At 42.4% G+C, this 23896-nt stretch overlaps 1 protein-coding gene across 3 annotated transcripts in view; it reads right to left on the bottom strand.

Annotated features, from left to right (window-relative positions):
* phactr3a (phosphatase and actin regulator 3a) overlaps positions 1–23071 on the bottom strand; it is a 31500-nt gene extending 8429 nt beyond the window's left edge. Inside the window, exons 1-4 of one of the 3 annotated variants that reach the window (XM_070969447.1) lie at positions 22625–23071; positions 4367–4531; positions 1509–1676; positions 645–860 (exon numbers count right to left, since the gene is read on the bottom strand). In XM_070969447.1, coding sequence (XP_070825548.1) covers positions 645–860; positions 1509–1676; positions 4367–4531; positions 22625–22727 — 652 coding nt within the window. In that variant the 5' untranslated portion in view covers positions 22728–23071. The remainder of the gene's footprint in view (positions 1–644; positions 861–1508; positions 1677–4366; positions 4532–22624) is intronic. The other 2 variants (XM_070969448.1, XM_070969449.1) reach the window with 2 other exon arrangements.
* Between the last annotated feature and the right edge of the window lie 825 nt (positions 23072–23896).

The raw sequence follows: 23896 nt of genomic DNA, 5'->3' as shown, positions 1-23896 counted from the left end.
CCTGACAGAGAAAGCACAGTCACCTTTAGTCTTGAACCTGCACTGCTGAACTCCAGAGGATCTAAGGCTGCGTTAAAAGGTCATAATGTAGCTCGAGGCTTTCTGTGCTTGAAAAGTAATCAGTAAATCTTAAAATCTGTTCTAAGTCTTACAAGCTGTCAGTGCAGATGAGCTAAACCTGGGCCAATATGATCTCTACTTTTAATCTTCTCTCGACCCCTCAGATTCACTGTCATAAACCACTGAACAGTATAGTTTGAGGTAGTAACAGTGAAATGCTGCTCTCACATTATGCACAGTAATAATATATCAGTCACAGGGGTACTGAACGAGCTTTTACTTTTAATGCATTAAGCACATGTTGCCCATAATCTCTATACTAAAAGTATTACTATTCTCATGCCCTGTATGGAAACATCAACCTTTTTTATTTTTTCTGTTCAATAATTCATTCAATTTCTCTTCATTTCTCACCCATTTGTAGATCAGACTGAGCTTTTATACAGCTCCTCTGTGAATGCACATTTACTGTATCTGAGATAAAAGTGACCTCTCCTCTCCTCTCCTCTCCTCTCCTCTCCTCTCCTCTCCTCTCCTCTCCTCTCCTCTCCTCTCCTCTCCTCTCCTCTCCTCTCAGCACTCACCATCTCCAGCACTCAGCTGGGGCAACAGTTTCGGAGGTACTTGTGGTGGGGAAGTTCCAGGTGGAATCTCCTCCTCTGCTCTGTCTTCCATCTGCTCTCCCAAGTCCTGCAGCCCCTCAGGTAAATCCCCAGCTGGGTGCACCTCCTCGCCTCCGTCCTCCTCTGTGTGCGGTATGCTCTCCTCCACCCGTTCACAGTCCTGGAGAGGGGCAGCTACTGGAGGACATGAATGAAGGAAAAATATAAAAGGCTGGCAGCTGGTGGAAACAAAGGGATATTTTGAAGATCAGGGTGGTTATGCAGCAATTACTGTACATCACAGTGCAGTTACAATTGACATGACTAGATCTATAAATGAAATGCAAAGTTAGATAATACAAACTGAAATTAAAGACAACTTAACTGTAATGTACTATATTGTACTGCTTTTGCACACTCAAATATACATGCAGTAGACCTGTCATGGCAGATGAGAGTGGAGGCAAAGAACCTCATTGACTTGGCTTTGCTGCCCTCTAATGGTTCATGTGTAGAGGATCGATTCACACACACACGTCTCGCGTGCTTCATGGCTGTGTGGATTGCATTACTTATTATATGTACATATAGTACAATTCAATTATATCATGACATCAACAGTTTTTAGCATCTTTTGTAGTGAGAAAACAGCATAAAAATCGTTCCGCCTTCATTCACATTGGTTTCAAGCATTTTATCAAATTGATCACAGCAATCTTATACAGTCTCATATTGATCAACTAAGCTGAGGAAAAGACACCCGGCTTTTCCTCTTGTGTGTTGCTTTTGCAGCTCCATAATTTCCATCGATTTGTTGACTCTGAGTACAGCGAGGGACTGTCCTACCTGGAGGGGGGTGCTCCTCCTCAGGACCAAGGTATTCCACACTGCTGACTGTGAGGTTTGGGTTCAAAGGTCCCCCGAATCCTCCGAGCAGGACTGCGCCATCTGAGCAGCAGCCCTGGGTGGGGGAGCTCGGGTCATGGCATAGAAGACCGCTGGATAATGCTACATCTATGAGAGAGGAAGAGGTGGAGAAAGGTGTTTAGCTGCCATAATTTCTGTGTTGTGAATAAACAAGAATGATATTGCATTCATATGAATAATCTGCAGTCAGAGAAAGGCATTTCTAGTATTGATGCTGTACCGCCTGTTGGTTAATGATGCAGCTGATCTGTACAGATACCCAGAAACAGCATTATGAGACCATCTTACATGCTCGATTCCTGATGGATCAGGTGCACATGTGAGCAGAGAAACACTGCAACAGACCTCTGAAGTGACCAGCTGTCACACATCTCCCTGAGTGACATTCACTCTTTATGTCACCTTGATTCAACAGCATTCTCCATTACAGCACGTGCATCACATTTAGCCTTGTGTTCAGCAAATCTAACGCCAGACATACTGTGGATACGTGCAACGCCTGCTTTTAAGAGCAGGCGCACAAGGTGACTATACCAGACGTCGATGTTACTGCTTCAGTTGAAATGATCGTATCGTGTCATCATTTTAAGATTCTGATTCCCAAATTAATGATTGGAATTAAAGATCACCACATGCAGTTGTTGGAGTTTTTGTTTTACAGCTTGCTCTCTCGTGTGTTTCAGTTCCATTGGACTCGCAGAGCTAAGCGTCCAAATTTTCTGAGAAATAAATACCAGTTTGAAAAGCCCATAAAGTGGTTTAACAAAGCTTATTGCTGCTCTGAAGCTGTTTCCAGAATCCTCAAAGACTCGTTTAACAAACTGCATGAAAAAATACATAATAAAACATTTTTGTTTTGTTTTTTTTAATTTGTTTCCCAAGTTTTGACTGTTTCCTAAACCATACAAAGCCCGTAGTCAGAAATTATATACAGTCATTGAAAAAATTATTAGACCACCCTTGTTTTCTTCAATTTCTTGTTCATTTTAACGCCTGGTACAAGTAAAGGTATATTTGTTTGGACAAATATAAGGATAGCAACAAAAAATAGCTCATAAGAGTTTAATTTAAGAGCTGATATCTAGCCATTTTCCATGGTTTTCTTGATAATAACCAAAATCACTTAAGTTCTTACATTAATAGCTATGGCATTGTACTGCCAAAAACAGTGCTTTTATGCGTTCCATGTTTTCTTTTCTGTCTGTAAGTCACATGGTACACACAGGAGTTAGTACTTGATTGCATAACCATTGTTTTTGATGACTGCAGCCATGCGTCTTGGCATGCTCTCCACCAGCTTCTGACATTGTTCTGCTGTCACAGCAGCCCATTCCTGTTGCAAAAATTGAAACAAATTTGCTTTGTTTTTGGACTTGTGGTTCTCCATTTTGAGTTTGATGATGTTCCGCAGGTTTTCAGTTGGATTTAGATCTGGTGATTGAGCAGGCTAAGGCATGGTTCAAATGTTCTGGTTCTCCATCCAGGCTTTAACTGACCTTGCCGTGTGGCAAGGCGCATTGTCTTGTTGGAAAATCCAGTCATTTTAGGCAGGAAAGAGTTTATCAGCTGATGGAAGAAGACTGTTTTCAAGATAAGCCTTTACGTGACCTGCTTCATTCGCCCTTCACACAATTGCATTTGCCCTGTTCCACCCTTACTGAAACAACCCCAGATCATCACCGATCCACCCCCATGTTTTACTGAAGGGGCAAGACGGTCTGGTTTGTAGGCTTCTCAGACCAGCTTCAAGAAATTGGTTTCGAACTGTCCTTGCTGAACAAGTCACACTTCTCGACAGTGCCTTCTCATTTTTAAGGTCCCTGGAGGTCTGATGACGATTCCTGACACATGAACGGATGAGTGCACGGTGCTCTCGTGGGGTAGAAAGACGTTTCCTGCCTCAACCAGCAAGCAATTTGGTAGTACCATGTTCAGCTTGCTTTTTCTTGGTGTAATGGATGGCTGTCTTGGAGATCTTCAGTTTTTTGACTACCTGTCTCTCACTCATGCCAATTTCCAGCAGTGCCAAGATGGCTGCCTTTGTGGCTTCACATAATTCTTTTGTTTTAGGTATTATGTGAGAGCTGACAACTTCTGAGTTGTGCTATGGCTTGAATGTAAGCAGGAAACCACTCTAGGCCTTTGCATGTGCAGTGCTGCTTATGACATGAAATGCCTCTTATATACAAAGAATACAACAAGCAACAAGCAATAAGAATACAATTAAGCTGAAGCATGTCAAATAGGACATAAAATATTATGGAATCAGCTGCATTTTTTGTCTTGTTCACTGTATTCTTCAGGTAATATACCTTTAGTGGTATCAAGCATTAAAATGAACAAGAGATTGAAGGAAACAAGGGTGGTCTAATCATTTTTTCCATGACTGTATGTCCTTGCTCAATTTGTACAATGTGAACCAAACTTCAAGCATTTATCACTTGTATTTGTCTACTTTGATTTTACCTCCTAGTATTTTCCTATTTTCAAGCAGAGTGTTTCATATATAAATAGAGTCACAAGTAGAATATTCCACAGAATGTCTTTGACGATTCTGGAAACAGAATAAGATGAAATTGATGAGGACTGACTTAATTCAGTTGGACCATGACTTGCCACACCTTCTCACCCACACTCTCATCATCCCTTCCTAACCTAATTCGTTAGGGGAAAGATGAGGAGAGCATTTCAGTGTGTGTGCAACCGTTTGCAAATGTGAATGTGGAAATCTTAAACCCTCTACCGTCCCTTCACCCTCCACCCACCCCGCACCGTACCTGTGGAACTCTGCTTGAGCTTTTCATTTTTCTTTTTCCTCCACTTCCAGGGCTTGAAGATGCGCCCCAAGGTGGCCAGCTTGCTGTTACGTCTGATGGGTGGAGTGTGGACGCCGGTCACCAGGCAACCGGTCCTCAGCACCCTCTGCTGGTCCACCAACTCTACTACAGCGACAGTGGAGATGGAAAAGAAGCCCAGAGGAGGGTTGAGGGTCGTTACAGGAGGATGAAATTGAGTAAGGACAGAGTGGGTGGGGGTGTGTTGAGGCGAAGCAGGGAAAGAAGGCAAGGAGAGGGCAAAGAGTGTGTTGCAGTATGAAGGTGGGGGTGGTAAGGTGAAGAAAAAATGTGCAAAAGTAGGTGAGAGGAGAAAGAGGGAGAGAGAGAGACCAGAGCACAATTAGTATGCTCACCTTACTGAATAAAGCATGATGGACTCCAAGTGCTGTGAACAGATTGAATTAGAAAGACTAATTTGATCAAGGCACACTCCCTCACGGCTGTTACTTCCCCGCGAATCCCCTCCCACCGAGCCACACGTCATGGATCCAAATAAATAACTCTCACAGTCCAAATGAGGAGGGAACATAAGAGCACGCAGACACGGACATAAGAGTACAAAAGATGTATTTCCCCAGAGACCAACAGGTGTGCCGGCCTCGCTGCTTTCCCACAAACAACATTGGATTTGGCTGCCTGTTAAAACACAGCTGATTGTTTTATCGTGGCAACCGTGTGCTTTTCCAACATACTGTTCCTCTGCTACACGTACATGCTCTCTGTCCACGCTCTCGTCATGACTCGTCATGTTGCTTAAATGTGAGGATAGTTGAGCCACATGTGCTCATGTTCATCTCATGTGCTTCATGCAGGCAGATCTTCTTCTTTTCCTTTTTTGTATCCCACTTCCAGAGGTCCACATAAAAATAATAAATAAGAGCGACTTAAAGGCACACAGAAGGCAGTAACCAGATGTGCTCTCAAGGTGATTTTGCTAATGCAAGGCTTAAGAAAGAAAAGAAAAGAAGAAATGTATAGAAAGTATGAAAAAAGATGTCCAAATTATGTTTCAAATAGACAGAATTAAAACAAGTGGAGCAGTGTGCAGCAATCTATGACAAGTGCAGATATTCATTTATCTCTTATAATAAATGAGCTGCCCCCATCCACTGTGCTGCCATCCCTGCACAGAGCCTCTCCTTTCTGTAAAGGAAACTTGTATTTCAATGAATGATGGCTGTGACTCATATCAGGCAAAGTGTGCGTCCACAGATCTATGCACACTTTGCTGCCGGCTTGCCTTCATGTTGTCACAAAAAGAGCCAAAAAAGAGGAAATGTACAATAAATTCCATGTACTTAAGAGCAGCATACGTCAGTGTGACAAAAACGCAGCGATATCCGCCTTCAGGAGGCTGATATCTTTGTTCAAATATTCAGCTGAGGAGGAGGCAAGGATTTGTGATGGGGGAGGTTGGGGGCGTGGGGGGGTGGGGGGGGTTGCAGAGTGGCTCAGGGTGTGATATAGAGTATAGTGATGGAGGAGGGAGGATACAGCTGACTCCTTTTCATGCCTTTTTTTGCAGCCCCTTGCTTCTTCCCTGAAGCACATGGGAAGGGGGTAGAAAGAGAACAGTGGGAGTGATTGGGGGAGGAGAGGAGAGGAGAAACAAGTAAAGCAGAGGAGAAAGAAGGAAATGAGAGGAAAGAAACAAGAGGAAAGGAGAGGAGAAACAAGTTAATGAGAGGAGAAACAAGGAAATGAGAGGAAAGAAAGTAGAGGAGAGGAGAAACAAGGAAATGAGAGGAGAGGAGAGGAGAGGAGAGGAGAGGAGAGGAGAGGAGAGGAGAGGAGAGGAGAGGAGAGGAGAAACAAGGACATGAGAGGAAAGAGAGGAGAGGAGAAACAAAAAGAGGAGAGGAAAGGAAAAGAAATGAAAAGGAAAGGAAAAGTAACTGCAAGACAGAAAACAGAGGGAGAAGTAAAGGAGAATAAACGAGATGAAAGGAGGTAATTTCCTGCTTGACTGTAAAAGTTCCGGAAAACAGGTCAGTTGACCATGCACACCCTTCTCACCATGTCATCATCACTTCTGTCACACATGCAGTGTGGCAGACGTGGCGCCGCACGCAGAATCCAGGTCAAGCTTGAAGGAAACGCACCCAGTCGCGCAGAAAAAAAAAGCTTAAGAGAAGGAGAGGGGAGTAGGAGGGGTAAAGGCGTTGTGTTTGTGTGAGAGGGAGAGAGAGTGTGTGTGTGGAGAGAGAAGAGAAGGGGAGAGGAGGTGGGGTCAGGCCCACTGCTGTTGCCATGGTGACCACATCCAGATGCTGCCGCAGCAGTGGGAGCCAGCGGGAGGAGCGAGTCAGTCTGTAGCTTAGAGGAGACCAGAAGAGAGGAGAGCAGAGGAGCCCCCTACATAGACACTGCCTGCCACATCTAAAGCCAGTGGCAGCACCCAGCGCATTGTGTGCAGGGGGGTGAAGCCACATGGAGGATGAGATCTGTCTGCATTTTGAAAGAGGGAAGGAGATGGGAGGGGGGGAGGAGGAGGAGGAGGAGAGAAGGGGGATTCCAGGGAGAAGAGGCGAGAAGGAGAGATGGGAGGGGACTGTTGCTATACGGAAGAGCTTGCAGGAGAATCTGGGCTCGTCCAATCACGGAGCAGCTATTTATAATGCATATCAAGTAACTCTTCATTTTTCATAGAAGGGGTGGCTGTTCAGAGAAAATGACAGGAGTCGGGGTAGGGCACAGGAATTAGGTGAAAACACATGCACGCACATGGAGATTTCTTTTATCCACCGGATGAGGATGCATCAAAATGTGTGTCAGATAAGCATGAATGGACTACATGCACCATGTGGCGATGATGTGCGATTCTAATTAATATGCTAATGCTAAATGGGATTTATTAAATCCATGTGTCATGCTGATGCAGTGGACCAATAGTCTGTTTGCGCTACGCCCATAGTCCTCGCCGGCACAAGTCTGCACACACTGTAGTTCCAATCAGGTGGTGGCATTACGGCTTTACACAAGATAAAAGACTGAATTCCCAACAGAAAAAAGAATAGAGTTCATAAATCACCTCAGGAATGCGGGCAGTATAAACTTTGAATGCTGTGCTCTATACTGCATTAGTGCAGTGTGAACTCAAAAATGATTTGAGAGTGGCATAAAGTGGGCAATATGATAATGTGACTTGGCAAGAAAACTACAACAGAGAGCGTTAGTGTGCCACCAGGGACCACACCCCACTTAACCAGCTTGTCAGCACATTCAGGAGCATAAGATCTCTCCCTCATGTACAAACTGAGCACATCCCCCTTCCCGAAGGTGAGCTAGCCAACAGGAATATGTTGTATTAAAATGGAAGAAGTCTGAAAAGAAAAGGAAACTTAAAAAAAAAAAAAGTGCTTTGTCAATGATGAAGCGCCAATTTTCCTGCTCTGCCCTGACACTGACAAAAGGCAAAGAAAGGGAGCGAGCAGTGAGCACGACTGAATGTTTCTGTGACCTTTTCAGATTTTGCAATAAAAGGGATTCACTCTGAGGGGTAGGATAAAATCAACAGCGTAGTTTCAGCAGTGAGGTTGTGAAAGGCAAGGCCTTGCTTTGCTGAATTACCTAATGGACTGAGCTAATGAGTGGGTTTGTTTTTAAAGCTCCCTCTCTACAATTAAAAGACAAATCAGAATAAAGCAGCTCTCCAGCATTAATCTAGTAGTTCACAGGGACACAAATGGCGCCAATAACGGCACCGTTTGCCTGCAGTTCAGATACATTGCACATTCAAGTATTTACATGTGATGTCTTATTTTTGCAAGCAGTTTCAAGGTCATGAACACAATCAGCCTTCAGGTATCTGGAATAGCAATGCTGAAAAGGCCTTGGAGGGTTGTAAAGTTACAGTACAACATTTACAACTTAAATGTAACAAGAGTGCAGTGCTATTTCTGCTGATCTGTTAGCTGAGACAGACAAATATGTGAACATCTACCAGATGGATTGCCACAAATTTTTTGCACAGACATTCACGGTTCCCAGAGGATGAATTTGAATGACTTTGGTGATCCCCTGACCTTGCCTTTAGCACAATGACAAGGTTGACGTTTGTGTTTTTTGAGTGAAATGTCTCAAAAGCAATGGATGGATTGCTACGAAATTTGGTACAAACATTCATGTTCCCCTCAGGATGAACTGTAATAACTTTGTTGATCCCTTTACGTTCGCTCTTGCGCCACCATCAGGTCAAAGTCTTGGTCAGTCCAATACTTTGGTTTATGACCACGTAAACACGTAGCATACCATATGGCAGCATAGCATATTAGCATGCTGATATGCTAAACCAAAATATCAAACCACACAGACATTACAGCTGATAAAAATTAGCATGTTAGCATTGTCATTGCCATTGTTCCCATGTTAGTGTTAGCATTCTGCTAGCTTGGCTGTAGACTTCTACTGTACTGCATCAACTGCAAGCACCTCTACACCAAACCTGTGACTAAGAACATCAAACTATATATCACTGTGCAACCTAAATAAATAACAACATCAGACTGACCCTTGACTCCCATCATCTCTGCAGACCCCGCAGAGCCTCGATTCCTCACTCCAGCCACCCTGCTGCTTCCACCCAGACAACTGACAATGTGCCCTTGAATGGACCACCTCCTTACCCGCTGCCACGCCAGCGAACCTCCTCACTTTACCCCCCTGGCTTTACAACTGTGCCGCCATCTGTCTGTAGCCCGGCTGCCTCAGGGGCCCGGCCACAGTCAGGGCACACAGCTAATGACTTGCAGGGAGAAAGTGAAGAGCAGAAGGGCTGAAGCAATGTAAAATGAGAAAAGAATGAATGAGAAAAGACAAGCTGAACTCAAGAATGGTCGTGGTCAAGCATAGAGTGATTTATAAGAGGAAAAGCTAAAAGAATAATGAACACCTTCACACAATGACTCGATTCAGGCTTTAAAAAGAACAAAGTCTGCCCAGCATAGACATTAATAATAATCTGAATGCCTTGTCTTAAAAAGATTTCTCTCTCCTATGACATTTATTTTGTCGCCCCTCTGAACCTCATCCCTGAAATGACCCATAGTACAGATTTGCATATCCTATCACCAATATTCATCCCATTGAGCTGTGTTTCAACAATACGCAAATAATAAAATCACAAATGAGCAACAGAGCTTTCTTCTCTCCTGGACAGGTTAATTATAAAATGAATTTTGAACAATTCTGCAGAGGGCCAAAACCACCATTGAGGACGCTGAGGTCATGTCCTTGTTTTTCTATTTTCTCATGTTCGTTCATTTCCATTTTGTGCTTCATTCGAATGGGGTCTTTTCTCAAATGAAAGACCAATCTAGAGTTCAACATTCTCATTTTACAGCTACCCTGAATTCGATTATGAACATTAAAAGAAAAAAAACACATTGTCTGCCCTACTGGACGTTCTATATCAACCTTAATAAAATGAAGTAAATGCATGAAGATAGCTCATCTTAACATGTACGTTGTGTACTGTAACTTGTTAGGAAATGAAAGTAATTTCTCTTATGGTGTAAGGCAGCATGGCTGCAAAGGTCAAGCCTCCAGATCATCGAAGTGATTACAGCCTAAGTGTAAAACTCCAGTGTGTGGGCAACTGGCATCAAGAGAGAAATTATGTCAGTGAGGCCAGCAACCAATAGGAAATGCCTGAGGCCCTTGTTTGTTGCCATATGTTGGTGTTGAGAATGAGGACTAGTGGGTGGCTTCATGTGTAAGCCTTCGCTGCAGCATCAACAAAGAGAACCGAGAATCTAGTTCATTCTGCGTTTCTGATGAAAGGCCGTTCTCACTCGTCATGTTCGATTTTCCCGAAACTTGGCAGACTTTGGGATGAGTGCAAACTGATTCGATTTTGATGACGATTGCTGGAAGTTATCAGTAAGTGCATGTTAGTATGTGAGTAAAGTTATGTTCTTAAGCAAAACAGAATCTTCAATGTAAGGCAGCAATGCTTCGTCTACTCAGCCTGGAAGCACAGCAGCACATCTCAGCCTGTGCCATCTGTAGCTCTGGAGGAGTTTGAGAAGTGTGGGGAAAAATGACCCCGAGTGATGTCATCAGGGTTACATGGGTTCAGCTTGGTGACTTCTGATGGAAAGCCTTTCTTACAAACTGGGGGCATGTTGTTTTAAAGTATTTTTGGAGCTTGCTTCATGCTGGGGACCAACTTCCCTCACACCTCTGCTAACCTTTGTGCTTAAACATCTCTTTAAAGAAAACCAAATCTTCATTTAACTTATAGTACATCAGCTTAAACTTCAAAGTTCAATATCTGAAAAGTATCTCAAAGGCTGACAGATTCTTAAAATAAAGTGCGTTTCACTTTTTAAAACCTCTTAAAACTTGATTTTAAATCTTAAGTATTTTCTTTAACACTATGATCTATAACAATCTTCATGACTATTGTAAACAATCGACAATCAAGTTAAAAAAAAAAATTGTTATTATTTATGAAGAGTTTAATGGTCAAAAAACCATTTGAAAAGCTAACCTGCTTCATAAAGCCTCTGTGTGTGCATGTCCGTGTGTGTGTGCGTGTGTGTGTGTGTGTGTGTGTGTGCGCGTGTGTGTGTGTGTGTGTGTGTGTGTGTGGGTGGCATGATTAATTAGCATCAACTGTCATCACGTTTTGATTGTGATGTTCCTAAACTGTTGCACGGAAGTACACAACATCTATTTCTAACTGAGCCTCGCCCACTTCAAACCAGTGGGAAACACAAATACAGATCTCATGTGAAATAACCAGAACAGTCATTTTTTTTAATTAAATACTATATACTAAATACTATAAGACATTTGAAGTTCTCAAACAGTTCTCAAACTTCCTTTTTTCAGTTCAGTTACAGTTCATCTAAAATGAAATGGTTTTTAAATGGTTTCTGACCATCAGTGTTAAAAATAGGTACAACTGCTTCTACACAGCTGCTCAAAATATCGACAGTTCCTTGACACACGCATACACAAGTGCATACACATTTACACACTGACACACCTCTGCATTTTAACCAAAGAAAGATGGGCTATCTTGGACTGACTGTGAAAGCCATCACATCCACCCAGTTGGCCGAAAATGTTCCTGCTAAAAGCGCTTTTCCTGTCACCCTCACTATGGGGTGAGCCTGAGAAAATGTCCTTTCAACCTGTTCCCCCAACAGCAGCCACCAGAAGAAGACCCTGAATGTGTCCAAGAAGACTTCCAGTCCATGGTTAAGTTTTGGGCTGCGCTCCCGCTATAAGAAATCTCATCCTATTCCATCAAAAAGCTCCCTCCAATCAAGTAATGGAAGTCTTGGTTCACCCTTCGTACCTTGGGCTGTTCCCGCAGTCTATCACATTAATCTAACAAACTGCAAGATTCATATTGACTCATTCAGCCGCTTTTATATCTTCAAAAGTGCTGCTTGCAAAAGATTTGCCTCTTGACGGAGATGTTTCATTATAAAATTACACTTATAGGCCCTGCTGTCTAAAAAGTGGCAGGGTGGGCTTGTGTTTCCAAAGACTTTCCCGCCAAGAAAAGGGTCACAGCTTCAATCCTGCAGCAGCCAATATGTCTATCAACAGTTTTAAAAGCGTCCTTGAAAAATATACTGAACTCCTACTTACTCACTCGTTTCAATTCCTCGAGATAAAAGCAAATGTATGCAGTCACGGCTTCCTGGAAGCAGCCGGTACGCTCAAAGTTTATGCACAGATGAGTTAGCCGTGGGTCTTCCACAGGGCGTGGGTGTTTTCAGTCAACAATGCTAGTTATAGACTCCAGTATCAGGAGTCAGGTGGGTGAGCAATAGTGTGTAATTTGTTCCTGTTATTTCCACTGATTTGAGCCAGTGCCTGAAACATTTATATAAAGCAAACTGAGAGAGAGAGAGAGAGAGAGAGAGAGAGAGCATATGGGAGTAAATATTCACTGAACCCACAACGTGTGCCACCACACGAGTGTTTGTGGACATGTTTTTGTGTCTACACTTGATGCAGAAGCCGATAGCTCAGTTTCACCAGGCGCCCATCGCTCTGCAGGGAGGAGAGCACATCATGGTCTCCAGGCAGGAAAGACAATGGGAGGTGCACAGAGGAACAGTACAAATCATCACTGTTAACGCTGCAATCGGCAAACACGTTCCCACACCACTTACATTTGGAATCCCTCAAGTGTGCAGCAGTGCGAGCGTGGGACGGTTTGAGCCTATTAAAAACAACTTGATGTAACCACTCGAGCAGCAGCTGGAACCAGAACAGGGAGCCGTGGTGTATCGTAGTGTGTGTGCAAAGCTGCTACTCCTCAAGGGAAACACAAAAGAGTAAAAATAGCATGACATTTTTCACCATGTTACTTGTCTGAAAAGCTGTGTTCATCCCATGTGCTGGATCACGGACAGATCACGCCCGGGCCAGGATGAACAGCGGCCAACAGCTCATTCTGTGACGCCAGACAGTACGGACACGTGTCAGTGCGCTAACTCTCCAGTAACCTCATTTGTCATGGATATACATAGGGATATACTTAAAGAGGCCAGACATTTCATGCATGGTTGTATTTGTCATTAAACCATGCAATAACCATGTCAATAGCCATTTCATGCATGTCACAGACGACATACCGAGGGCATGGGGTCAAGCAAATACGCTGCTGCCCTGCTGGTTCTATTCAGACACCAGAGACAGGAAATGTGATGCGTGTCTGCTCCCACCTTGATTTTAGGATAGATTTTGAACATTTTGGTTTCACGCATAAAGCCCAAGTGAAAACACCTACAGGTAGATCCACATAAATTTGACAAGCTAGATCCCGTGTCTCCAGCCCAAAATGATGTCAAGGAAGAAAATGTTGCTGTTTTGAAAATTGTTTTGGTCTGACTGGAGCAAAAATGAGTCAGTCCTTCAGTAGAATCTGTTGTTAGAGCTGTCTGGGACTGATGGCAGACAGGAAAACTGTCTACAAAAGATTTTGCCCAGTTCCACAAACACATTCACTTGTGTGAGACCACTAGCTCGTCTGCAGTCGCTCTGTGCCACAAGGATGCTGCCGTGGTAAAAAAGATACTGCCCGGTCATCGAATGGTTTCGCCCATATGATGAATCTGTGTTGATGAAGAAGCTGCTTGAAGCCACTCACTCATCAATAATGACCACAGACTCTGTAGTACAGGCTTGGCCACAGTTCTAATAGCAATTTTAATGGGATTGGATTGGAGCTTTTGGCTTACAGCTTACATGGATGTATGGGACGATTAAATTAAATGGAATTTGTGCCTGGATCTGCACAGTGTGCTTTCCTCTTTAATGTGTCACTGGTGCCAACAAAACAAAACAAAAAAAATCCAGGTTTCTTTACCAGCAGATCAAGAGGACCGGTTGAGTTGCAGCATCTGTGATCCAGGACAGACTCATCAGCACACAGAACACGGCTCTGCTCGGTCCAGCAGCCTGCTGCGATGCAAAGGCTGGTGCTGTCCATGGTGCTGAAACTCACTCTGCTACAATACAACAAGGACTCGAGTCCAAAATCACTCCCTAATTGGACAATATTTCCTAGTGTACAATATGTTTCCTTTCCACCATTTTATTTGAGTGTCTGTGTCTTCTCAATATCCATCTAGAGAATGTGTTTGCCATCGTAGGGCTGCAACTGATAGCTATTTTTATAATTGGTTAATCGTTTCATTGATTCGTTAATTAATCATTTAGTCCATGAATATTAAGAAATACAATAAGCAAACTTCAAGTTCCCAGAGCCCAAGCCAACAAATGTTTGGCATTTTTACCTGATAAATGACAATAAATGATCAACTGATTCTCAAAATAGTTGCTGATGATTCATCGTTCCAGCTCTACACCATAGATGTAAAAATGACAGTTGATGATGATGGGAAAAATGATGATGATCTACATGTCATAAATTACTAACCTGCTGATTTCCTCTTTGTGTGAATGCAAATTGAATGCTTTTGGGTTTTGGGCTGTTGATCGTACAAAAGAAGCAATTTAAAAATGTCACCATGGGCTCTGAACAATAGTAACGGCCATCTTTTAGTCCTCTCTCACATGTTATTGACAGAATTTGCTAAATGAATCAACAAATGAACATAGTGGTATATTGTTTTCTGAAGGGCTACTGAGAATGATGTCCTATATAAATGTCTTAAATCTTTCAACAATGCTCTGTAAAAAAGTTGTGTACATTTAATGGTCATTAACCAAGGATTTATCTACCATCATGTTTACTTCAGACAGCAGAAAAAAATCACATTTAGAGAGCTGGCAGATGAGAGGAAGCTGACTTTACTGTAGAAGTATCTGAAATAGATTTCTGACCTTGATTTCAGACACACTCTATATCCTAATCCTCTACATACAGGAGAATTGCCTGTATTGTGAGTGGTGGATATTAAATGTGTTAATGATTTCAGGCACAGTAGAAGTGTCCACAGCACCTTGATATATGAAAGAATGAGTTATGTGGCGATACAGTAGTTCCTGAGGTTTTGTGGCATTTTCTCTTTGTTATGTGTGAAGCTGCGGAGAGGTCCAGGTGTCAAACACAGGCTTAGGCTTTAAATGCTGTTTGGCTTTGATAGATGCTATGTAATTATCCCTATAAAACAACCATCAAAATACATTTTAAAAAATAGATTAGTGAGTGTTTATTATATAGGGAATATTAAATGGAGTGATTTTGAACAAAGACTCTTTAAACCCTTCGCTCACTTTCGTCCTAGGTACTCCTCACACACGCACATGGTCCGACAACACAATGAAAAGCTTCCATTCATTTCCTTTTTATGGCGATATATCTTCTACTACAGTTATCTGATCTGGCTATGCATTTAATTTACCATCTCCTTAGAGGCCCTGGCAGAGATGTTCAATAATACTGTAGTGTAAGTGCCCATCAAACAGTCGCTCTATGGAAGACCTCACACCACTTTCTCTCATCTCTGTGGTGATTTAAAGTCTGTCAGTCTGCCTCATTATATCTCCCCAGCCTTAGGTACATGAGTTTTCTTCTTTCACTCTCCCTACAGCCTTAATCTGTGCCTCCTTCCTGCCTGTCCCCTATGTTTCTAAGTCCTAGACAGGAGCGTTTATCTGCCCTGCACTCCCGTCTGCCCTCTTCATCTATCTCTGACTGAATCTGGCAGGTTCGTTAGGAGAGAGGGACACTGCGGCTGCAAACAGGTGTGAGGATACAATACATCGATTTATGAGTGTCTCTGTGTGTGAGACAGAGGAATTAAAGAGAGAGAGAGAGAGACACTGGGACTGCTGCAGAGAGGTGGGAGCAAGAAGATGAATGGGACTTTTTTACTTATAAGATAGCTTTTGGTTTTGTGATATACAGCTTTAGTCAATATTTTTATATTAACGATAAGTCACACGATCACTTGAATGGGCAGCCCAATTAGCAGAGGGCAGCTTTTTTAAGTTAAAAAATCCCACCATACACTACCTGCTCAGCACCAAACTGCAGTTAGCAACTAACTAGTGAACTTATGAACATTCAGCAACAGAAATTTAGTTGGTGGAGACCAAAACAGAGTTAAAAGGAGCCTTGTAACAGAAAACTGCTTAAATGTTTAGGTCATTTGTTAAGTAAAAATTTGACACTTCCTATTTACAGTCTCTGCAAGGAGAATAAATAGGGAAAATGACTGGGAAAAAAAATCATATAGATCAAGGTAAAAAGAGGAATCTTGGTTTAACTATATCATTTTCCATAGGATGCATGGAAAAACTGGCCTGGCGCTGGAGCTCATGCAGAGGCTTCCCAAATCAGACCCACACAGCCATCGCCTCTTTGTTAATGGCCTCCTATAGACCATCCATCATCTCACTGTGGCCAGTTAGCAGTAAGGACAACTTCTTGGCATTCTTTCAATGAAGGCCGCCGCCTCTTCATCTCTTCCTCTCCTCGCACTGCTTTCCTCCTTTCCAGCTCCTCTCTGCCTCACTAATTCAGTCTGCAGCTCCTTTTCTTCTCCTTTCCTCCAAAAAATGTCTCCACTGTTCTCCAGACATGATGCCCAGAGGAGTTTCCTCTCTTAGCTCTTTACCCTTCACAGCATAGAGCATGCAACTTCCTGAACTCCATTTAACCTCAGCCTTTAAAGGCTAAATAGCTCCATTACATTCTGCCTTTACGCTGGGGTCCCTGACAGGTGTTCAGGGCTGCTTGGGTCTTCATTCTCCACTCCCCAAGGGCTGCCTGTTCAACTGCCTGACTGTCTCGTTCTAGCCTAAGATTCTGTGATTTTTTTTTTGTTTTGTTTTATTTCATAGCACTGATCTGCACAGACCTGCCAGTTCTCCTGCAGATCAGTGCACACATGACACGCAGGTGTATGCACAAAAACAACAGCCGCAGCAACACATGGCTCAAACACTGTCAAATGCCTAATCTGCTCCCGCATCCGCAGGGAGCAGGCGTGATGTAGGGTTTTTTGTTGTTGTTGTCATTTTTGTGCTCCATTTTCATGGGCGGCTGAAAGACAGCAAAAGCGTCCACAGAGAGAAGAGCTCAACACGGCGTCCAGATGCAGCTTATCCCCCATTCACTACTCAGCGGTCGAGGATCCACAATGTAACAGTACACTTATGTTAGAGACAGAGAGGAGAAAGGAACGAAAGAGTAACACCAAGCAAAAAAAACAATATGAAAATACCACAAATGTAAGGATTTGCTGCTTGTTTCATATCATTGTAAACTGACTACGCTTTGGTTTTTTTGACTGTTGATTGGATAAAACAAGACATTCGCAGACTCTCATGATGAAACTGTTATGTGACGAAGTTCCTTTTCACATTTTTTAAAACTGTTATCAGTTCAATTAATTGAAATAATAACAGATCTAGATTAATTAATAAACATGAGTAAGGTGCAGCCTCATCCATGAGACAATGATGAAGAGATCTGTCATGCGGTACAGATAATGCCATCCAATTTCCACAATGGTATTCTACGGAGGACATTGTGGGCATTGCTGCAAATCAGCGAGCAGGTCTGCTCCATGACAATATTGAATTTAATTACTCTATTGAAATGAAACGTTTTTTCAATTCAATTTCCAGAAATCGTACAACATCAATAATCAGTTGGGCGACAAATTAAAAATGAAACAGCTTAATTTCTTCTTGGCATATATTCCCCAAGAGCTCAGCTGGAGGTATGAACATCATTCCTCCAACAGATCGTCCCTCATGTGTGGAGAATGCCAAACTAACACAGTAGGTGTTCATTTGGGTTGAGTTTTGGCGACTGTTAAGGCCGCAGCTGACTCCTGGTGTCCTGTGTAGAAGTGTCTGCATCATGTCTTTTGACTCATTTATTCCGAGTTTTCCTTTGCCATCCCTCTCTAAGGTGTAAAATAACATGGTGTTATAGAGCAATTTTGTCACTGTGGACTGACTGATGTATCACTATCTCAAAGCCTCAGCTTTAAGGTAAGACTTTATTGATCCCTCATCGGGGAAATTAAGTCGTTATAGCGTGCAAGTATTAAAGAAATATATGCATACAGCAGTCTCAACTACATATTTTAATAATATGCAACAGTAAATATTTCATGATGGTAAGAGCTCATATTTTTTTTAGCTGGCTGAGTGTATCTCCTTGGCCTCTGTGGGGACCTCTGTGCATCATGGAGGAGAGAAATGAATTGCTCTCCAGTGGCTACTACTAACAGGTGGCCTTGACTGACTCACAGTCCCTTAAGGCTGACCATGACGAATGAGTCGTGACTGGTGTGAATTACAGCTCCGCTACTGAAAATAGGAAGTAAGAACTTAATTAGTCTGGGCTTGATGGAGGTGCAGGTGCTTCTTCTGAAGAACTAGCTACAGTACATCCTGATCTTGTCTCGCGTCTGTGTGTGTGCATGTAGCTAAAGAACAATTTAAATACGGGAAATGAAAGTTTACTTGTTGATTGAGGCTGGGCCACGTGAGGACATGGCCAGTGAGCACAAATATGAAGCCCCAAAATTTATTGTGAGAATTAGGACTGCACCCAGTGGTTGTTTTCAAGACCAATTAATCTGCTTATTACGTTATCGGAAAATAGAATAATTGTTTTGTCTTCAAAATGTCATAAAATAGTCAGCAAATGGTTTCAGCTCCGATGGGAAAACATTTCATTTGTGTTGCAACCTAAAAGTGCTATAGGCTACACATTTATGAGAAATGATGAAATTTCCAAGGCGGCACAGTGTCATCCAAATAGACCCAAGTAATACTTCAACTTGACTTTAAATTCAAAATCACCCCTTAAAAACTAATAAAATACTTATTGGCAGCTGATGTGCATTCAATGCCTTACTCTGTTGTGCTGAGGTGTATTCCTGGTAATGCTTAGTAAAAGACAGCATGATGTCATAGTAAGATATTTGCAGATCTGACTGTAATAGCTCTTCTGCTGTCTGATTTTCACTTCATCCCATTTTTTTTTTAGATGGAAAACTTCTCACTTCTAAGTCATTGTTGCTCTCGCTGTTATTTTATCCACAGCTGAATACAACAAGTTCACACCCTGTCTCCAGACTGTGATGCCAAGAATCATTCAGAAAAACATAGATAGATAGATAGATAGATAGATAGATAGATAGATAGATAGATAGATAGATAGATAGATAGATAGATAGATAGATAGATAGATAGATAGATAGATAGATAGATAGATAGATAGCATATGTACAATTCTCTGTTTATCAAATTTTCCTTTTTACAACCCCTGACATTATCTTGAAAAGTAGCTCAAGCTACAGCTAGCAAGCTACAGCTAGCTAACTTAGCATAGCACAATGGTGGGAAATAGGAATAGGAAAATAACTGTGTGCTAGTTTCATATTTAGCGCACAATAAGGAGAGCGGTATCAATCTTCTTCAATGTTCTCTGAAGTGTCTTTGAGCAACACAGCGACTCACGGGCAGGTCCTCAGGTGATACAGTGTTGTACATGTTTACTATTGTTTCATACTACAGCAACTTGCTGTTCTATGCATTATGTAAGGAATTCTTGTGGCACTAACACCATTTTGTGTACGTCATTTCTTCATTTCAAAGAAGGTCTTGCTGTATAGGGAGCACATTATATAAGACCCGCTGACTCAAAATTTCCCATATTTACTCATCAAGGCCTGAGCATAGAGAGGTATTATGTACGAAACATTGCTCTGGTTTGGGGTGAGTCACTGTCCTGGCTCAATATCAGCTTTCACAGAGTTTGATATATCTCCTTGTTCATTAGGGGGGCTCCACTTATACCTGCAATCCTCAGAGACTCCTCTGATGTCAGATCTGAGGGGATTATCCAGGTATCAGTGAGACTGGCAGAAGAGGATGAAACCTCAAAAAACACTTATCAGCGGACACTCGCAGTAAGAGACACTGTCCTATAACCCGACAAATTGGGTCCAACTGTTCATGGGTTTAAGCCACCATGTAAGCGAAGATCCACCATGTTCAAGTTGCCTTGAGCAAAGTGACAAATTCCTGTGAGGACACTGTTCTTTCATTTACACTCCCCAAAAGCATTTTTTTTTAATGAATTATGACAGCTTTGTTTGGAGTAGAGTGGAGTAGTTTGTCATTTGGACCTATAGTAATGCTGAAACAATTAGTCATATAATCAAATAACTGATAAACAAAAGTCCACTGACAAAAACTTGAATCATTTTCACATTTTTCATTTCAGTATTGAGCAAGCAAAAATGCCAGAGATTTGTGAGTTTCTGCTTCTCAAGGAGGAGGATGTGCAACAGTTTTTTGACTGTTGGTCAGACAAAACAAGCATTTTTAAGACAACCACTTTTGGTTGATGTGCATTTTTTACTCTCAACTAAAATAAAATAACAGGGTAACTGATGATGGAAATAATAACTAGTTACAGCTGTATTTGTACATTTGTATTGTACATGTAACTCTTTACAAACTTCCTGCCTAGATCTTCCTCACCAGTGCTTCTCTCTCTGTGTATATCTTTCTGTAGGACAGAGGAATTACTTTATGGAATGAAGCCACAGGGGCAGCCCTGCTTGGACACGCTCCCTGTCCGCAAAGCGTCAAGGTGTCCTCTCCACACCATTACCTTGGTCGACACTCTGCAATGACTAAGTGGAAGTTTGAGTGAAAGTGACATTTTATTAGCAGGAGAATCTAAAGAGTCCTTGTCTGAACAAACCCACTAAACAAGTTTTTATAATGCTGCTCCCATTACAGGACATACATAGTACTTAAATAACTTTGAAATATGGTTGTACACCAGCAGCTGAAAGAGGATGTCTCCATTTGTAAAGTGAGCAAGACATGCTCTCAGAGTGAAGAATTAGGGAAAACATCATCAGTCAAACCTAAACAATGTCAAGTGTTATCCCTTGCATTTAATAAAAAGTAGGATTGCATTGTTGGACAGCTGGATTGAGCTCTGCACTGGCTCGTCATTCTCTGAGGCTCCTGCTGTAGGATTACTAAACCTTCATTCAAGAGATAACATTGCTTTGATTCTCTGTGATGAGCAACTGTAACTGCTGTCTCTATTGACTCTTCTCCCCACTGTTGAGTGGATGAATACAGTGTCAGCCTCTGCAGCTGCAAGGGCCAGTGTGTTGGGGGAAAAGGCAGTCTCAGCCAAAGTAATCCTTTGGCAAAGACTGGTGTCCCAGACGCTAGCGCAGTGATGATCTACACAGAGAGGGGCTGGGCGAGGTTGTGTACTTTGGGTCACCAGACACTGACATTGTCCTTGCAGTGACAACTGTATTTACTCTGTCTTTCATTTGCATAGTATATTCACATCTGAGACAGTAATGCAGTTGTGCATATTCCAGCTGAAGAGGCTGATATTCAGTGTTCCCTAATAGCGTTAGCTCTCATGACTAGCATGGCCGATGTGCCAAGCTGCTCTCTTGTTTATTCAGGTGTGTCAAAGTGTGACATTATCATCCACCTATGTGTGAATGAATCCAGCAAGGGTCCGTTCAAAATGTACTATACGCAGTTGCGCGTTCAGACAGGTGTGATTTCAGAGACGTGAAAAACTCAGGGTCTCATTAGTGAACAGGTGAAAGGTGAATGACACCGGGGCATTTTTTTCTGAATAATTCAGTCAAGCATTCTTGGTGTGTAAAACTCACCATGTGTGGGAGTAAGCAATGACTCTTTCCAAGCCCACACAATATGACCATAAATAGCCTCACTTACATAAAAATCAAACCATGTGTTTGCACTGTATATTAGTAACTCAAGAGGAAGAAGCAAACACAGCAGGAACCACATGAAGTCTATTTACAGGAGTTCACCAGAGGAGTGCAGATCATGACTGCTCCCTGGTGTTCTCCTCTTATTAATGAAAGATCAATTCATTATTCCATATGCAGAGGGATGACTAACAGACCACAGAGATAAACAAGGGCTCCATGTTGGAAAGCGCACCTGCAGCGTCCATGAATCGGCGGGTCGATCTCTTGTGAGAGCATGGCTGTGCTGAATTGGGGATGTTTCCACCTATAGACCACATCACGTGGACGGCCGGTCATTGATCACACCAGCTATCGGTTCAGTATGGGGTGCGGATGACAGTGCTGTCAATACGCATCGTCAGAGCTATAGGCTTAATACAAAAAGATGTGCATGCACCTCTCTAAAATGCAACACGCTAAAAACCTAACGCGAAAACCCATGTGGCGCCTGACTAGGCTGTAATGGTGGCTTAGATAAGACAACAAATACGCTCAGGCTGGCATCATGGATCACACATGCATGCGGATTCTGTGATGATAAATACACGCGCTGAATGGGGAGGTTGGCATCATGCAGGAGGCAATAGATAGGCTACTGTACATGATGCACGCGTTAATATCATATTAAACGGCCTACATGCTGATTCCTAAATGCTATATGCAGCCATAACACCCCAATGGGCTACAGGCGTCTTTATAACGCGCAAATCTTGAGCGGCATGCAACCATTCATAGACGCTGATATGGCACATTAATTTTCAATTTGCTGCTCCGCGATTCGGTCTCTATTTGATGTCCAAGGTTGGAAGCATATGCGCTAATTACCCCTTGGTGTTCTGATGTCCCACTAGGCAAGAAAGGGATGCATTTTAGAAACTGCTGCATCTTCAAACAAGCGACCAACATAAAAGCATTTGCGTATATAAAGCAAATAAGTGTCCAGACAATGACGCGTCTATCTTACCTGTGCCGTGAGCCAAATCGATGCCCGGTTCGGTGAGTATGTTCGGGTCACTTTGAGATCTGCCTCGTTGCAGACAGCCGTCTAGTCCATCCGATGTAGCCATGGGGAGACAGCACAGGAATCCTGAATAAAATATTGAAAACCCAACCAGAGGCAGGCAAGGTCAGGAGGAAAGCAGCGAGCGAGTGCAGATTTAATTCGCTCTGACAACAGCCGCTTTGAGCATCTACCAGGGAGCCATGGCTGAGCAGAAATTCTGTGTGTGTGTGTGTGTGTGTGTGTGTGTGTGTGTGTGTGTGTGTGAGAGAGAGAGAGAGAGAGAGAGAGAGAGAGAGAGAGAGAGAGAGAGAGAGAGAGTGTGTGTGTGTGTGTGTGTGTGTGTGTGTGTGTGTGTGTGTGTGTGTGTGTGTGTGTGTGTGTGTCTGGGCTGAGTGCGCGATGATGTGTGAATGTGGGAGGGGTATATGCCCCCGATGATGCCCGTCCCTGACCAGCAACACGACCAAATATTCATCACAACAACCAACATGCTGCACACATTGATCCCTTCTTGGAGCTTATAGAATATTTACGTATTTTATGGTTTTTGGCAAGGCACCAGAATCCTTTATATGCTCCCCCACCTCCCTTGCATCGTTTATTTAAGGTCTATAAGCTTTGTTATTGGTGTAAGCAGCCCATGTAACGCTATAAAATGCCAGATTAACTCAAACAAGAGTTGTAATAGATTGAATTAATCGACAATTTATATGACGTTGTCTGTAATTGGTTAATTAGAATGCACCACTGGCCACGTGACGTTGGCCAAATGATGATGTGCATTTACTGTATTCTTAGATATATACAGAAATAAATTAAATTGGATCGATCAGAGATATTTATGTATTTATTATGTCACTATTATTTCCCTACAGTTTAAATTTTTCCTCCTCCATTACAAAGTACAGTGTAGTCAAGCAGAATGCGCACACCTGTTTATTTTATAATCTATTAAAGTTATTTGTCAAATAGTAATATTCTTCTTCTTCTTCTACTACTACTACTACTACTACTACTACTACTATTACTACTACTACTACTACTACTACTACTACTACTACTACTACTAATAATAATAATAATAATAATAATAATAATAATAATAATAATAATAATAATGATAGCAACGTGGCAGCCGCTTGTTAGAAGCACAGTGTCTGCAAAACCCCGAATCTAACATCCAAGCAATGAAGCAAGCATGGAAAATACCTTCTCCCTTACTAAAAATGACTC

This window comes from Chaetodon trifascialis, chromosome 8, assembly GCF_039877785.1.
Source record: "Chaetodon trifascialis isolate fChaTrf1 chromosome 8, fChaTrf1.hap1, whole genome shotgun sequence".
NCBI classification, from domain to species: domain Eukaryota; kingdom Metazoa; phylum Chordata; class Actinopteri; order Chaetodontiformes; family Chaetodontidae; genus Chaetodon; species Chaetodon trifascialis.
The sequence above is the reverse complement of the archived record's forward strand: the minus strand, read 5'-3'. Positions and strand labels throughout refer to the sequence as shown.